At 43.4% G+C, this 17,956-nt stretch overlaps 2 protein-coding genes across 2 annotated transcripts in view; one reads left to right on the forward strand and one right to left on the reverse strand.

The window, feature by feature from the left end:
* FBXO16 (F-box protein 16) overlaps positions 1-5,022 on the reverse strand; it is a 39,371-nt gene extending 34,349 nt beyond the window's left edge. Inside the window, exon 1 of the mRNA XM_037393190.1 lies at positions 4,949-5,022. The gene's annotated coding sequence lies outside the window, so the exon portion shown is untranslated. The remainder of the gene's footprint in view (positions 1-4,948) is intronic.
* Positions 5,023-5,255: 233 nt separating this feature from the next.
* FZD3 (frizzled class receptor 3) overlaps positions 5,256-17,956 on the forward strand; it is a 61,475-nt gene continuing 48,774 nt past the window's right edge. The window contains exons 1-2 of the mRNA XM_037392690.1: positions 5,256-5,367; positions 10,434-10,954. Of these exons, the coding sequence (XP_037248587.1) occupies positions 10,766-10,954 (189 nt within the window). The 5' untranslated portion in view covers positions 5,256-5,367; positions 10,434-10,765. The remainder of the gene's footprint in view (positions 5,368-10,433; positions 10,955-17,956) is intronic.

Consider the following 17,956-nt stretch of genomic DNA (forward strand, 5'->3'; position numbering starts at 1 on the left):
TACATCTTTCTGTATCTGGTGATGTAATATGGTTCGTGGTTAGAAAATAAGTTCATTACAAGACTCTGAGTTCTTTCTGTTTCTTTGTTTTTGGTTTTTTTTGCTAGAGATCCTTAAATATCGTATTGTCTGCACACTGCAATTTTAACTTCCCAGAGAAGCCACTGAAAGCTAAAAGACTTAGTAAGGTTTCAAAGCTGCACATTCGGTAGTTGGCCAATGTTAGAGGTTTCTTGTGTAACTGAGTAGGTGTATTAGGGATACACATTTGATGGGATCACTTACTGGGTTGTTTTTTTTGTTTTGTTTTGGTTTGGTTTTCTGCAAGGCCCCTGCCCTTTTCAATGCACAGAAATGCAACATTACAAGCTACAGAAACAGCTCCACTGCCAAAAAAACAGGTTCAGGCAACCATGTCCTGTTTTTCAGGGACAACCTTCTACATTAGTCACAAAAACATCAGTTGTCACTGCAGCACACTCCCAACCCTGGATTCACGTTCCAGTTTCCCTACGCAGACATGCTTGCTTGGTGCTGGAGCAGCTGCGTTCACAAAGCACCTCTGTGAACTGGTGTGTTAGCAGCTCGTAGTCCAAAGAGACAGTTGTGCCTCTGGACCCTGCTGAGAGCCTTCCGTGCCAAAAATGTGGCTCAGAACCTGGCAGAAGTCATATTCCCAGCTGCACATGCTGTAAAACTGCCTGAATCGCATTTGATGTTCGAGCATGATGTGTAAACAGGGCTGCAAAGGCAGGTACTATCAGGCAAAAAGGTGAGCGTAGCCAAACGTTTTAACTTTGTACCCGATGTGCCAGCCTGCCAACCCTCCCTCATTAGCCCTTGGCTAGCACAGTCACACAACCACCATTCACTCTGCTCCTCACCTCCTCAGCTACACAAAGTCGTGACAAGGGGAGGGAGGCAATTCCACGTCCAACCTCAGCAGCCTGTGTTTACAGGATGAATTCTTCGGTGAAGTCAGAACTGTGCAGTGTCACTTTAGCACATGTGTTTTACTGGGGTTCCTCAAAGGCACATTGTACATGCTGGGACTCCGTGCCCTTACTTAGTAGGTGACCTTGAACTTCATGGGATGCATCAGAGGAGCCAGCAGCGTTAGAAAATCTAGAAGCACCTTACCTGTAACATGCAGCTAGCCTAAAAACCGGACTGCAAGTTTTTTATAGGCATTCTAAGAAGAGACTTGTTTTACCAAAGTTTAGCTACCTGTTCCCTAAAGGAAAACCTGCGCTTGTCTTCACCCTGAATGCCCTATCCCTGGCAGGATTGACAGCTAATTTGGTTTCCTCAAGAGCCTAGAGTAACTCTGATCAGAGTTAATCTCTGACACCAGTGCTAGCTTAACAGTTGGATCTGATGATCTTTGGATGGATCTTTGGACTCGAAGATCTTTTCCAACCTGAACAATTCTATGATTCCATGATTTTGTGACACTGAGGTGGCTGCAGCAGCTTGCTCAGTGCACATTAAAAAGCAGCTGGTGCACTGTGCAGACCAGTGATTGTCAAGCTGTTTAGCCAGGGCCCCACTTTTCTTCTGCAATGGTTGTTATCTTTGGACTGGCTGCCCAAAATAACATTCCAGAGATTGCTCCAGCTTGTTCTTCATGTATCCTGGGATGAAGTTGATCAAGCTCAGCTGATCCGAAAACATTCAGCCAGCAAAGAGACATGAGATGAGGTTAACAAGAAATCAAGCTCTAAGGGAAATGTTGGTTGACCCAGAGAGGAAAAGCTATTGACACATGGTGCTAAAGAAATTATCTATTGTTATTCTTCTAGGAAAAATAAAAAGGCAATGTAGGAGCAGGTGGCAGGCATAGTAAATACCAGTGCAAAAGAGTTTTGTGGGAAAGACTGGGGAAAGACCAATTTTTGTGAGTACAGAGTTTTCAAGCTGGTTGTTTGATTAACCTCACACTAAGTTGGTCAGAGATCTCCAGAACACAAATGTTAAAGAGCAAAACTACCCAGGTTGCTACAGCCAGAGAGTACTTAGGAATGGTTCACAGTTCGAATGAAAGGATATACTGAGTGGGGATCCAAGAGATTTGTGCTTTTTGAGATGTATGGAGAAAACACATGTAATTTCACAGGGCAGGAAACATGAATGGCATGGTCTAACAGCAAGACAATTTCAAGATCGAAATCCTGCTGAAGCCAATGGAATACTTTCACTGATTTCAGTACAAGTTGAGTCTAGCCCTTGGTTTAAAAAATGTGATTGCATTTAAGAAAGATTAACAATACATAATGATCATATCACATTAACCAAGGGCATTGGAATAATTTCCTTTAGCTAGGTTAATCTCTGCTTAACCCTCTGGCATTCCAGAGGTTTGTGCAAACCATACTCAAAACAAGTCCTTCAGAAGCAGACCTGCTTTATTAGTGTTTTTGACCACATCCTATAGCAGTCAGCCTTTGCAGTTCAACAAAGCCTGGTGCACTCAGGCTTAAGGATGCATTTTGCAGAGAAAGAGCCTAATCACATTGATCCATGTGACGACAATAGCACAGTCGAGGAGTTCAGTTGTGAATAAATGGAATTCAACTGAATCACTCTTAAGCTCAGACAGGAAAGTATTTTTTATTGTAAATTATTATATTGACAATAAACAGTGTGATGATTGATGCAATGGCAGAAACGCTTTAAAGAGCAGTAACAGGAAAACAATCTAGAATGTACGCCAAACTACAAGGCATTCAAAATAGAAAAATTCCAAGAGGATAGCTCTGGGTGGAACAGATAATGTGAAACAGATCCTCAAATGTAAGGGAACACTTAGAAAGATGGCAAGAGGAGAAGGGCAGGAGGCTAAGTGCACATTTACAATGATTTACAACAAGGAGGCCAATACTGCACTCCTTTCCCTCTAGCTAGCCCTTAACCCACAAGCTGCAAAGCACTGCTATCATCCAGCCTTCCACATTCGGCACCTGCACTTTGCACAGTGATGCCCTGTCCTCAGTTAATATGGCCACTCTGGCTGCATGATATTGCTAGTGTTCCCCACTGCCGCATCAGCCTTGTCACAGTTGTTCCCAGTGCTGTGGAAGGCTCTGTGATCCTGACACAGAGGTTTGCCCAGCTGGCTTTGAGGATCTCTGTGGTACCAATGCTACAGCATCAATAAACCCCAGAGCACAGCATCGCCACAGCACTGATAAACCCAAACACCTGCAGCACCTTGTGCTACTGGTATTTTTGACTTCCCCAGCACCACCACCTCTGTTGTACCCTGCACCACCTGAGACCAACACCTCTACCCCTGCCAGGGTGTGCTAGAAATGTCCCTGTGCACAAGAACGCAAGGCTTGAGTACCCCTACGATCCCCCTTACCCCAGGCAGTGAATAACTAACTGCATTCCTCACTGCTCCATGATACCCACCAAAGCATCGATACCTCCATATACCATCGCAGAGGTGATACTCTCTAATAATCAACAGACCCAACCCCCCTTGTGCTCCTCCATGCCCCCTACCCATGCCCTTGCTATGCTGCTTTAACTTCCATACCGATTCTCTTCATAACCATGGCTCAAAGGTGTGTCAGAGGAAATTCAGATATTAGATATTAGGAAACATTTCTTTACCAAGAGGGTGGGAAAACATGGAAACAGGCTTCCTAGAGAGGTGGGAAATAGCTCAAGCCTGTGAGTGTTTAAAAGGCATTTTGAAGATTCCCTTAATAATATGCTTTGACTTTTGGTCAGCCCAGACGCAGTCTGGCAGTTGCCCTAGGTGATCATTGTAGGTCCCTTCCTACTGCAACTATTCTATCCTATCCTACCCCCTTTACCCCACAGCATCACTCAGCTTCAAAGGACCCTCTTTGGTCTCCAATAAACCCGGCAATTTCCCTTCCCTGGTTGTGATAATCCTTGACTGCTCTCCTCTGTGCCCTTGTTACAAATGCTCTCCAGGATCTGCTCCAAGCCCAGAAGCACCAACTCCCACTCCTGATCCACATCAGTCTCCTTGTGTCCTACAGGGCCAGTGTCCTCCCAGGAGCTGTCACAGCACTGCATAGTCCCAATGACATTACACCCAGGGGAATTAATCAGTATTGATCCCTAACACCTTTTCTCCCCTAAATAAGACAACAGAAAGGTCCCTTTTATCCCTAGAGAATAAAGTATTTCCCTTTCTACTCCAACCTCACTGAATTTATATTCTGCTCTGCAGTTGGACGATCCATGAAGTTTTTATCTCAAAGTCCACCAGAACTTCCCTAGTCCTGCAACACATACAGTTACACCGCCCAGTGTCCCCGCATCCTGCGATGTCCCGATAGCTTTCCCCACCCCACTTTAAAAGGCAGTAGCAAACCTCAGCCGCTCACAAGTATGTCTCTAGGTACCAATGCTTTTCCACACATTTACTGAGTTTCTACTCTTTGCATGACAACTTTATGCACTGTCCTTTTGAGCATTAATATTTCTAAGTACTCCTTCCATCCACAGACTGAAATCTCTCCCAGCACCCAAAGGCAACAACAACCCCCTTGGGCCCCAGGCCTGACAGCGCTGCAGAGGGGCAGCCCCCAGGCCCTTTGTGCCTCAGTGTCCCCCACCGTAGCGTTTATACCACAGGGTGCCTTGGAGACCCCCTTGCTAACAGCACCGGCCGTGCTTGGTGCACACAGGGGTCTTCCATCTCCCCGCCAGACTCCCTCTCTGCACCCTACTGTATCTGTTATCCCCTCCACACCCCCCACGGAGTTTGTGCTCCCCTCTCTTTCCACTGTCCCTCTGTGCCCCGATGCATTTGTACCCCCTTCCCCATGCCACACCGCGTTTGTTCCCCCAGTGCCCCACAGCACTTGTCCCTTCGCGCCCCACTGCGGCCGTACCTCCTCACCACGCACCCCCCTGTACCCCACTCTCTCCCAGGGGATGCGGCCACTCCCGTGTCCCCTCAGACCTGGGTGACCCCCGAGCTCGGGGCCGGGCCGCCCGTCACCTGCCTCCTCCCCGCCCGCGGGCGTGCGGCCTGCTCCTCCCGCAAGGCCGCTTCCCGTCGCTATGGCAACCGCTCCCCGCGGGCACCCCGCCCCCGGCAAAGGCGCCAGCCAATCAGATCCTACCAGCGGGGGGCGGGAAGGCAGAGCGGCCGGAGGTTCCGATCGACCTAGCAACCTGCTCTGCTCTTTCTGATTGGCTGGTTCGCTTCGGCAGGGAGAGGGGCGGGGCGCGGCAGGGCGTGACGGCGCGGGGGGGCGGGGCGGAGGCGCGGGGCGGGGCGGGCGCTGCGGCGGGGTCGGGCGCGAGGAGGCGCGGCCGCTGCCTCCGCCGCCACCTGAGGGAAGGAGCGGGGCCGCGGCGGCGGGACTTCGCGCTGAGGTAACGGCGGGGACCTGGGCCGCGCGGAGAGGGGGCGGGATGTAGAGATGGGCAACGGGTTTCCCTCAGTGATGTCGTTCTTTCATCCCCACAGCGGCCGCCTCGCTCGCTAAGGGGTAGAGACACCCGCTCCCGGAGACGGCGCTGTGGGGGGCGGCCATCAAGCGTCTTCTGGGCGGGGGAGTGTGCGGAGCGGAGGGTTAAGTCCCCCACTCTGATGTGGCGGGCGGCCGAAGGACGGGGGATGCTAGTCCTCTCCTCCGCGGAACGCCATGGAGGTGCGGGATCCACCCCCAGTCCCTCTGCAGCGCCTGGGAGCCGGGAGATGCTGGTCCCGTGCGTTCCCGCTCCCCCTGCCCCCGCCAGTGCGCAGGGGACCCAGCAGAAAGGGATGCTCGTCCCATGCATTTCCCCTCCCTTTCCATTAGCCACCCAAGGGGAGGGGATGCGAATCCCAGGTACTCCGCTTCCTTCTCCTCGCAGTGCACTGGGGACGCGGGGGAGAGGGATTTTAGTCCGTGTGCGCTCTCTCCCCTTTTCTCCTTGCTGTGTGTGCATCCAAAAGGAAAGGGCACCCGCTGTCCCTCTCTCCCAGCAGTGTGGTGGGGACCGAGGGGGGGGGGGGTGCCGGTCCCCCTCCACACACGTGCATCTTTTCTTCTGCAGTGCATTGAGGACCCAAGAGATTGCTAGTCCCACGCTTCCCTCCTTTCATGTTGCAGTGTGGTAGCAGCGACCTGGGAGGAAAGGGATGCTAGTCCCATGCGCATCTCCCTCCCCCCTTTCCCTTTGCAGTGCAGGAGGGACCCAAGGGGATGTTGGCTCGATCCATGTACTTTTCCTTTTGCAATGCAGCAGTGTGGACCCGGGGGAAGGGATGCTAGTCTTACCGTACATATATATTCTTCCTTTTCCTTTGCAATGCAGCAGGAATCTGAGGGGATGCTAGTCCCGTGTGTGCTCTTGTTCCTTTTGGCTTTAAAACATAGGGGGAAAGGGGATGCTAGTTCAGTCTGCACCCTACCTCCTCTTCCAGTCTAAGGGATGACAGCTAGCTTCCTCTCCATTTGCCATGCAATATGAACTCACGCAGAGAGATGCTAGACCTGTCCCTCCATATGCATGGAGAATCTTGCCTCTTGCCGGAAAGAGTTTCTGCCTTTCTGTTCTCCCTGCGGGGAGCGGGGACTGTTGTGGTGTCACTGTGAGGAGGAAGAGGAGATACTGTGTGTCTCTTCATTCTGCCCTGTAGTACAGTGAGGAGGAGCATGAAAGAATGGGTGAGTGTAGCACGTGCCCTCTGTCCTCCATGGCCTTCTATTTGAAATAGGGGATGTGGGGAATTATAATGTGGTTCTCCCTTAGTACGTAACAGAAGTGGAACAGGGGAGTACAGCACTGGGGTTTCTTTCCCACTGACTAATTAAAATGGAGTTGGGAGAATAATGTGCCTTCATGTGGGTGGGAATGGATTGGGGAAAAGCTACCAGTGCTGGTATACAATGAATGAGTTCCTTTCTCCATGATCAGAACTGGGTGGGGAATGACTAAGGTGACATTCTCCTCTTCTCACTTGTACAGGAGTCGTCTAGTTTGTTGTTTTATCACCCTGTTTCTCTGAGACAGATTAACTGTGAATTGATCCACCTACATACTTCTAAAGTCTGATGACTTTTTTTTCCTCATTGCCCCCCTCCGATTTGCTCCCTTTGTAACTCTGAAATTTATTTGAAAAAAAAGAATAATTTCACTTGTGCGAGTCAACACTTTGATTTCATGATTTTCACTCTTTATAATAGTCATCTATGCATGGCCTAGTTTATTCTTTACAGCAGGAATTGGATGAGCTTCTTATGATTATAAATAATGTATAAGTCCATAACCACACTAACAAACTAGCTGTTTCCTACCCCTTTTGCCTGCAGGTTTTTTTTGCAGTGCCTTGGGGTAGGTAGGTAGGTATCCCCTCCTCCTCTTTTATCCCCAGTGTCATCAAAAGCGTTTCTTTTTGTTTTTATGTACATATAAAAATAACCACAAAATTTCATATGTAGAGGCTTAACAAAGAGTATACTGAACTGGATCTGTGGTAAGAAACTGTCTTGACACTAAGGATTGCTTATTACAGCATTCATCTGTCTACACCAATTAATAGGTCATCTATATACTTGTTTGCAAAACTTTTGCCTCCTTTCGCAATGATATGGTTGTCTTTTTTTCTTCATTTCACCTAGATTTTTTTTTTCCATGAAAGAGCACTGGGTAACTAGGCTATATAATGTTCTTTTCTATCTCTAGTAATTATATGCTTTATGTCCTTTATGATGCTACATAATAATAAGATCTTGAGCATAAAATGGAAAAGTCCTGAAAGAACACAATGAAAATTTTTCTGCTTTTTGCACAGTTAAAACTTTTCGTGGCTTGTTGAATCTACGTTTTTGTATGGTTTTTTTCCAGTTTGAGGTTGTGGGGAATTCAGAGGATGGGTGGATTTGTCTGGGGTCTCTACTTTGAATGTCGTTAATATGATGATTTGTGTGAAGTGTTCTTGGAGTTTTTCCCAAGACTCTAGATCCTGACCTGGATTTGCCCAATGTTCTTGGTTCAAACTTTAACAGAATAACTGGTGCAAGTATGGTGAACCTCTCTTATGAAGCATTATCTACTGATTGCTGCTGGAATGGCACCTGAATTACAGGGTGCATGCTAAATAGTCAGTTGCTAATCCATACTGCAGATTGACTTTACTGAAGTTGTTGAATAAAGTCTTTTGGAGTTGGTGGCCAAAGAGTTTGGGAAAAAGGAAAAAAGTACTTGAAGCCAGTGTTGTGGAGGTGACAGCGAACTGAAAAAGCTTGTTTTCCTTATTTTGGTGAACTATTATTAAAATGTTAAAATCAAAGGACTAGATTCAAAGAGTATTAGGCACCTTGTATAAAACTAAGTAGGAATTGGTTTTGTCTGTCTGTAACTTGTGATCCTTCTGGTCAGCATGTGAGAATATGCAGAAGTCTTCAGGTTTAAGTAATGCTGCCTGGATACGGGATAGTTCAGGTCTTTGTTTTTTTTGAGAGGTGCCAAAGCTGCCTGGAATATGGGATAGTTCAGGTCTTTGGTTTTTTTGAGAGGTGCCAAATTCTTAAAAAGTAACTCTTGAGATGTGCCTGCCTTAGATCAGAAGGACATAGCTTTTCAAAGCCACATGAACTTGAAATTGGACTACAGTCAGGTGTGGTTAGATGTAGCATGTTTTAAATATTGTGCCTAATTCTGATCTTTTACGTTCAGTGTGTTGACTGCTCTTCAGACAACGCTTGGCTCATAACATAAGAAAGGCACTGTGATTTGAGCTGTGTTGCTTGGTTCTGCCACCTAAGTTAAGGTGTAGATAGTTCTCTCTGCTTTTTTTTTTTTTTTTTTTTTCCTGCGGGGGGGGCATGGTTTAGAACAGTTTCCTTATTTGTATTCTTCATGTACTTCAATGCTGCCTCAAACACGGGTTCCCTGTCAATAGCTGTGAGAGAGTAAGCAGCCTGTGAAAGCAAGTTGTCAATGAACTTAATGTGGTTATGTTTAGCATCTTGGTCTTTTTCCTATTTACATGTTTGTTTTTACCAGCCTGTCTTGAGCAGCTACAGCCAAAAACATTGCCTCACATGATCTGAAAGAGCAGCACAGAATTGTTTAGGTTGGAAGGAACCTCTCAAGATTATCTAGTCCAACCCACAAAGTGTATGAGGGTTTAAAGAGGTATATACTATTAAATTTTTCTGACCATAACATAGGCCTATGTAAACAAAAGTGTGCATACATAACTTTTTTGACCAGCTGATACCAGTAGAAGTTTGGTAATTAACTCTTGTACCTCTCACTAAGTTTGCATTATGGAGAAAGGAAAAATTTTTCCTCTCTGATGTGTGGAATTTATTTCCCTTCCTGAATATCGAAGGAAAAAACATTACTCTCTCAAGACTGGAAGTCTGTTCAAATTTGTGGTTGTCTATTCTTGGGAATATTGATGAAGTACTTAGGGTTTTCTGGTTCAAACAGAATTTTAAATTTCTGTTACCTTTTTTAATGATTTTTTTTTAAAGCAGTTGGTTAGAGACTGAATTTTGCGATTTTTGTTGTTGTAAGACAAAATTGTTATAAGAACAGGGCCTCTCTGTCCTCTGACAACTCTATCAACTTTTCCCATGCCTTAGCCTCCAATTCCACAGTTTGTTTCTCTAGTCGATGAGCACAATATGCTGAGTCCCCATTCTGCTTGTTCCACTCCAGCCCCTTAGCGCTGAGAAAATGCAGCTTCAGCCCCGGGCAATGATTGCTGTTTAAATTGGCTCTATAGGTAGAGTGGAACTGGCAGAGCTACCTTTGCAATTTTCACCTTTGAGAGTGTGTGGAGAAAGGGGTGGTCAAAGAATGCTGTTTCTGGCTTATCCTTAGCTGTGATGGTGGTTTCTGTAGAGAAAGATACGAGATACGTGTGCAAGTAAAATGGATTAGAGACAACAAAAAAGCTTTTTACAACGAGACTAAAATTACATATTTGAACACAGGTAGCCAAACCATGACTGTAGCTTGTTGGGCAGAACGGTAGTCTTCACTCCTGCAAGTTGGGACTTGTGTATTTGGTGGTGGTGACTGTTTTGTTTTTGTTTTATAATTATTCAGCAGAAGTTACGAGGCCATGCAACTAAAGAGATGCTATCGATGTGAATGTACCAGTGGAGATGCTGAATCATAAATAACTTGGTTTCAATGTGGTCAACAATTCTAATGTTCACATAGTTACATTTAAAGTGTGAGGTTTTCTAAAAATGTTTTCTTCGTAGTAAATACGTTCCATATTTTCACCATCATTTCCGGGTAGAGTTTTGTAGCATACCAGTTTTTTTCCATCAGAAGTAATCCAAAACTGGGATTAAAATTTGTCAAGGGACCATCTAGTTGTGCTCATGAGAATTTGAGGCAATTTGTCTGCCAGGCTATTTAGAGCTAAAATATTTTTATCAATTACAAGGCTTTTTACTCTGTTCTGTTTGTTGTGTTTTTTATTCTAGGTTACCTAACAAAAGAAGAAAGTAACTCGACTGCTGTTCTGTCACAATGGGGTCAGTTGTGTGGGAATGTGGTTAAACATTTTAATACCTTAACCTAATACATGCTACATAATCCTGAGAAAAGAAAGGGCAAGATTTCTCACACGCCTGTCTCAAATACATCATCTTCTGGACTGAGCTAAGAATGTTGTATACAAAGAGTATTCCAGTTTTGAAGAACCTTAAACAAGGACTGAAAATATTGCTGTTGAAGTGAAATCTGAGGGTACATGAGGAGTTGAAAGAGCTTTCTGACTGGGCTCAATAACTGGCCCCATTCCCAGTGTGGAAGGATGGCTGTTAGCTGGATGTTCTGTTACCTTTGGCTTTTGGATGTTTTGGTGAGGCACACAAGAGGGCACAGTTTATTTTCTTGTGAGCCCATCATCCTGCGGATGTGCCAGGATCTGCCTTACAATACCACCTTTATGCCTAATCTTCTGAATCATTATGACCAGCAAACAGCAGCATTAGCGATGGAGGTAAGGCTATTTTTTTCAGCAGTATATATGCTTTTGGCCTTGAGTTGACAAAAAATTGGTAAGAGAATCCAGGAAGATATTTATATTAGAAATCAAAATGAAGAAATTAAGATAGTAATTTAAATATAAACCAAATACCACTTGCATAACATGTATTGTACTGTATACTAAAATACTCTATGACTACAGGATTTGCCTAATTTAGTATAACTTAGTTTGAAATACTGTTGATGTGTTTGTATGCTAGTCTGTTACTTTAAATATTTAGACAAATAAAGAATGCATATTTTTAATGGTCTGTCGGTTAACTAAATACCAGAAAAACAGCATACTGAACAATGAATAGAAGATTTTTAGTTCTGAAGACTTTGTTCTTTGGTGGCTTTGCGATATTTGGCCTTTCCTTAGTCACCTAAAATTTGATGTGAAGAAAATGAGAATAAGAAGACATATTATGAAAATAATGGAAATTGCTTATTTATTAGTACTGCTTTTCTCAGCTGCAAGAAAGTCTGTGGTCTTGCAGACAACCTTTATTTGGTTAACCTGTTAACAATCTAATTTAATTAACCTGTTTCTGTTCAATATCCAGGCAGAGAAGCTTTTAGACTTGCACTTTCTAGGTTATAATGGTACCTTATTACTCTTGCTGTTATCTCCCAAAACCCTCTTTGGACTTGTACAGGATCATTTTCTCATTAAAAAAAACAAACAAACTAACATATCTCCACTGATATTTGTCTAACCTTTCTTTGGAGAACTTTCATGATGGGGCTTCAACCACACACTTAGTCTCTTTATATTTATAGTCTAGTATGTAAAAGACTTTTAAGTTCACGTCACTCTATTCTTTATCCTGCCACCCTACCTGAGGAGTGTCCTTACTTCATATTCTGTGATATGACTAAAACTGATGGAAATTCAAATATTAGGGAAATCTTACTGTCAGCCTATTCAAATTTTTATGAGGCATTTGTGCAGATTAGGTTTATTTTTATTTTGAAGTGCTTGGAAATGGGTAGGTATGCTGTGCTCTGCACTAAGAACAGAAAGAATAATCATATGTTTTCATCTTTCAATGCTCTTCCTGTCAATATAGAAACTTAATTTAATTGTCCTTAAATAATATAAAGCCAAAGCTTTATATAGTCTTCCTATGGAAGAGTTGTGAACCAGACTTGACAGGCTTTTTCCTGTAAGGATAAAATAGAGATTCTTACCCTTAAATGTGCTTTGTTTGAAAGAACCATGGACTTGCATTTCAGCAGCTCATTTGGATGTGGCTAGGGATTCCAATTACACTAAATACATAGCAACAGGAATGAATTTAATTTTAGTATTGGTTCTGTTAAGGGCCTTTGAAGATCAAACTGTAAGGAGGAAAAACAAAGCCAAAGCAATAAGCAAGTGTAGTAGGATAACAGTGTGAACAACTAGATGTGTGCAAACTGTTTATTTCCCTTTGAAAGGTGGAACTTAGGATCTTAAAGGAAAGTATGGATTGAAGACTTCTGGGGCTTGGCTTGCAGAAGTGTGGAGATAGTGGGTTTTGGTTTTGTTGGGTAGTGGGAGAAGTAGGTGGTCACCTGGGACTGGAAGTAGTTTATCAGTGGAAGGCTTTCAGGATCTGTGCAGCTCAGTATTTTCTTGAAGGATCTAGAAGGGAAGGTTAGCAGGAAGATGAGAAAGCCTATTGATACTTGTTGTGAGTAACCTAAAGCTAAGGTCAAACCAGAATGAAGAACTGGGAAGACCTTGAGGTTACATTTGAGATACATTGAGCTGTGAAATTGTTGAGGAAACTCAGTGATAAATGTGTATGTGTTGGGGGAAGTAATATTCTTCACATCAGTGGTGGTGGTCAGCTTATTTCATTTGACTTAATGGTGGTTTGTTGTGTTGGAATGTCAGCTGAAAGCTTGACAGGGCAGTAAGAAAGCCAAAAGGAAAATGAAACATGGGGCAATTAGCAAAGAAATAAGACCAGACATTACAGTGGTGTTATATAATCCTGTGGCTCACAAATAGCTGGAGTGTTGTGTGAGGTTCTGAGCTATCGCAAAAAATGTGTTTGAACTGAAATAGGTCCAGAGAAGAACAGGAAGAATGACCATAGGCTTATGGAATATATCCCATGTGAGGAGTGCTAGACTGACGGCAAGGTGCTTTAGCCTACTTCTCAAATACAAAACAAACCAAAAACCTAACAACAACAACAGCCATCATAACTGGCATGCAAAGCTTTAGAAGTATTGACTGTACACTGTTTCTTCTAGCGTAGGAAGTAGGCTCCATCAAATGAAGTTGCTAGAAGCCAAGTTAGAACAAAGAGGAGGAGGTGGTTCAAATAGCTGGTAATAGAGCTGTGAAACTTAGACAATGCTGTGGATGCAAAAAGTTTGAGGAGACTGGACCAGAACTTGACAGTAGTGCTGATGAAGGTGACTAGGTAGAAAAAAAAAACTTCAGGCTTTTCCCCTCAGCAGAAAATTGTCACAATCTGAGAGAGCATTTAGGGGATGTAAGAAATGTCCTGCTAACGGTCCATTTTGCCAAGCACTCTGTATCTGCTAATAGCAAGTGGAGCTGCTGTTCGGGGAAGGGGTACAAGCCTCCTGTCTGTGGGCTCTTTCTCTGGTGCTTTCCCAGTATCCACTGTACCTGAATTACGGATGTGAGAGGGTACCTCCGTGCCTGTTCCCTTTAGTATCATTTAATGGATATAGATGGATATATCAATTAATTTCTTTGAATTATCTTATGAATACAATACTGTCAACCAGTTCATTAGCCACCATGTGAAGAAGTACTTGGTCTCTAACCTGTTTTAAACCATACTCCTGCTAGTGTCATTTAATACCCTTTTGTTCCAGTATTGTGCTGCAGTTAAATCCTCTGTTACACTTGTGATTTTGGAAACCTTGGTTTTATCCACCAGGCTTTTCTTCTCCAAATTTAAGTGTTTCAGCTCTTTGCGCTTTCTTTTGCAGTTCAGCTACTTTGTTCCTGTATTGATTTTTGTTACCTTTCTCCATCCCTTTTTCTAGCTTTGTCCTTGCTGAGGTGCAGAGATGAAGGGCACACCACTCCAGATGTAGGCATGCGAGGGCTTTATTTATAAATAAAATCATGCTTTTTGCTGCTAATAGCTTCCTAGTAATGGCCCACATAATGTTCATTTTTCTGGCTTTTGTCACATGTTAAACCAATGATTTCAGAGAACTGCCAAAAATTATCACTAACAGCCTCTTCATGGCCGCTGTTGGAAGTAGAGTAGTAATTATATGGACCCTCAGTCTGAGCCAGAATAACTGGTGTAATTGTTCTTAGTAAGAATTGTTTTCTGCTACAGAGAAGCAGTTCAGAAATAAATGTTGCTTCTTTGAGCTTTGAGATACTTTGTGGTATCTGAGGCTCAACTTAATAGCATAAATTAGCTTGCATGAAACACTGTGTTGCTGCATTTGGTGTACTAGCCTGAGGCCTAAGTGGTTCTTAGACTTAGCATGGCTGCATTGGTGTCATGGGTGGATATAGTACTCCCTTCTGCCAATATAGCTGGCATATAGGCCAGTGGTTTCAGTCTGGGGATGGACTAGGAAGCTGCTTCTCAATGCTTCATGAAAAATGGTGAAGGCTGTGCAAGCAAACAAGGCTATTATCAAGCTTAAATTTACTATGAAGGGGACTGCAGAGTTTTTTACGTGTTTGAACAAGAAAAAAAGAACGAAAACCTACAGGTTTTCATAGGTATATTTCTACTGCCTTTATTAGCCTAGACTGCCTCTTAAATCTGTTTTTGTTATTTGGCTCTTTAGACATTTAACATTGCAGTCAAACAGATGGAACACTCTAATTTTGAACTGAATGAAGTCTATTCAAACTTGCATTGTGACATTTTCTGGTAAAATGTTTCACCTCTCATCCAAGCCCCCCTTAACTGCTGTGAGCATAAAAAAAAATATAGCAGCAGAATCAGTATGATTCATCTTGTTTATTGGGGGGGGGGTGTGGCAAGACCTTGTAATTCTCAGTTTTTCAGTACCACTTTTTCACAACAGTTCCTAATAAAGCCCATATGAAAAATTCACCTTGCTTGCGCTGAAAGAGTACAGTGCGAGAAAGAGCGAATGTGAAGCAAAAAAGAGAATGACTACAGTTATTGTCTGATCATCAATAAACTCAGGGCGTTTCTCCTCCCATACCATTGATTGCTTTATTGAAGGAACTGTTTAGAAACTTATTTACTGTTATTTCTTGAAAACTCAAAGAAAATCAGTAGGTTGCCTTTTTGAGACTTTATGCTAATGTGATTCCTTCATAACTATAAAAAAGGCTAATAAGTCACATCATCAGTTTTGGCTTGTTATATTGCAGCAGTATTGGTATTAACCATCTCGATTAAACAAAGGAAAATGGAGTGTTACATCAGGAGTCCCTCTTACTGTATGTAATCAGTTCCTATGCCTGCCTTTACTCCTAGGAAAGATATTGCCTTAAGCTTTCTGCTGTGCTACATTAGCAAGGCCTGCTTTCATCTGGGAAGACTGAATAGAGAGCTCTCACATTCAAGGGCCTGGAGCATTATTTTATCCCCAAGTTATCACCAAAGGGTCTTACTCCTTTTGATAGAGGACAAACACCAGTTGCACTAGGCCAACCTCTGTTAACATCTGCTTGGCTATAGCAGGGACTAAAATGAGAGTTATTTTACATCTGCTGCTTTCTAAAAGGAGTAATGCCAGTTAATACTGACTGCCGCACTAGCCACGATGGTGTAACGGAGGCGTGAGGTGGTGGGTGTCAAGGGCAGGTGTTTTTGGAAGCCCCTTCCCCAGCCCCTGCGGCCGGGCTGCGCTGTGCAGAAGGCGTGGAGCCGGGAGCTGTCCTGCCCTGCAGTACTGCACCGCAGCGGCCGCTGCCCACAGCACCAGCCTCGCTTCTTGACTCGGTGGGGGCATTCCTTTGATCTGCTTTGTGCTGTCATGTAAAACATAACGTAAGGTATTTTTAAATTTTTCTATAGTCTGCTCGCCGGTTGTTCTAGTACAGTAACCACCTAGCATAGTCTGTCTCAACAATGCTGTTAAAACTTCCCTCTAAATGCATTCATGATCATAGTGTGACATTTCATGATGATAGTGTGACATTGAGATGATGTTGCACTGCACTGCTGCCACAATTCTGCTGTGTTACATAGATCGTGTGCTGAACGAGGCAGTGACAATGGAGGAGTTAAATTACCCCTAACCCCCTGAGGGATCTGACCTTCTTTACCCGTCTCTTGGATTATTATTGCTACAAAGAATTATCTTCTGTCCCTTGTTCACTTAATATTGCTTTGGCCTTGAAGGATTTGCTTATGTGAAAGACTAGCAAGCAGTGTTTTTTATCTGCCTTAATGCAATTTTTGTAGACAAATATTTTTATCAGAGAACATGTAACTCTGGAGCCTGGGAGCATGCTGTTAAAGCTTTTGTCACTGATGAAATGAAGTCATTTAATATAATGATCATCAGCCTTTTTTGCAGTTAAATATACTGCCAGCACTTTCTTCTTACCCAGATTTTTGTGGGACCTCACAAATGATGCTAGGGATCAAAGAGGCTTTAAAGGACAGGAACCAGACATAGTTGAGAGCTAAATGGGCCTCTCAGGGTGAATGCAGAAGTGTTGTCCTTTGGGATTATACTGGAGGTCAAACGCTCCAGAAATGAGATGATACAGTCACCATATGGGCAGAGGAGATAAAATGCTATGCTTTGCACTCTCTCACAACTTCCATTCCCATTTTGCATATCAAAAAAGAGCAGCAGTATGGACTTACAGATGCACCGTAGCTAGTGTGTAGGTGGGAGATGCAAGGGGGAAATAGGGAAATAATGTTATCCTGGAATTGATTTGTTTTTTGCAGTGTGAGGGAGGTAGCTGGAAGGGGAGAGGAGTAATGTTAGTAATGTTGAGTCATATGCTCCTACTCCATCAGTGTGGCAGGGTTCACCAGCTGGGAATCATTGGATTAATCTGAATAAACTATCTAGTCAAGGAGTTTTGAATATTTAGAAGCAGGGCTAGTGAATTGTTAATGGACTTTGTCACAGAATATGTAACTACAGATGTGTAGACACCTGATTTTTTACACCCTATTTCAAATGTAGTGTTTTCTTACTCATACTGGTTCCTGCAGAGGATAATGCCATTGACCTGCTGCAGAGCAGCATGCCATAAGATTTTCATGCCATTTGCATACCTTTGTTAAGTATATTTCTGTGTGTATAGCACAGTTTCTTTTTTGTGGCAATATAATTTTTTTCTCTTCCCAGCAGTGATCTTTGGAGTCTTAGTTCATTTTTTGGATCTTTTTTAAGCAGAAAAGAACTGGAGTATGCTTTAAAATGGCATCAACAGAAGATATAGCTATATTTATTCCCAGCTTGGTCTTGGCATCTGTGGTAAGAGTCAGGCATTTTTCCAGTATAGGTAGGTCAAGTTTTAAGTGGCTTATTTTATTGGTGTTTCTCAAACAGCTTTTCTATCAGGCGTATATTACTACAGGTTTCAGGTAATCAGGGTGTGGACTCAACATGGAATAGTGTCTCTCAATTCTTGACTTGCATAAGGGCCAGGACAAAGTGTGCAAAATTCAGCGATCCTGGTTTGTATGATTGTGATTCCTACCTTCCCTGGAGCTGGGAGATAGTACTGCCCCATTCCTCTTCCTGTTTCTGAGTGAGTTTTTTTGGATACAAATGGGAAGCACCTTTCTTTCTTTGTTTCCTGCTGAGCAGCAAGGATGAGGAGAATGTAGGGTGGAAAATCCTTAATTTCTTCCCCCTTTCATTCCATCTTTACTCCTTTCTGCCCCCCATCTTCTTTTGCCTTGCCCATGCACTATACCTCCTAAATCCCAGCACTTTTCCTTGGCTTGCCACATTCTTCAGTTCTGCATCATAGAATTGTAAGAATATAAAGCTAATGGAAAAGTAGGTTTTAATCAGCTGG

This window comes from Falco rusticolus, chromosome 6 (genome assembly GCF_015220075.1).
Source record: "Falco rusticolus isolate bFalRus1 chromosome 6, bFalRus1.pri, whole genome shotgun sequence".
NCBI lineage: Eukaryota > Metazoa > Chordata > Aves > Falconiformes > Falconidae > Falco > Falco rusticolus.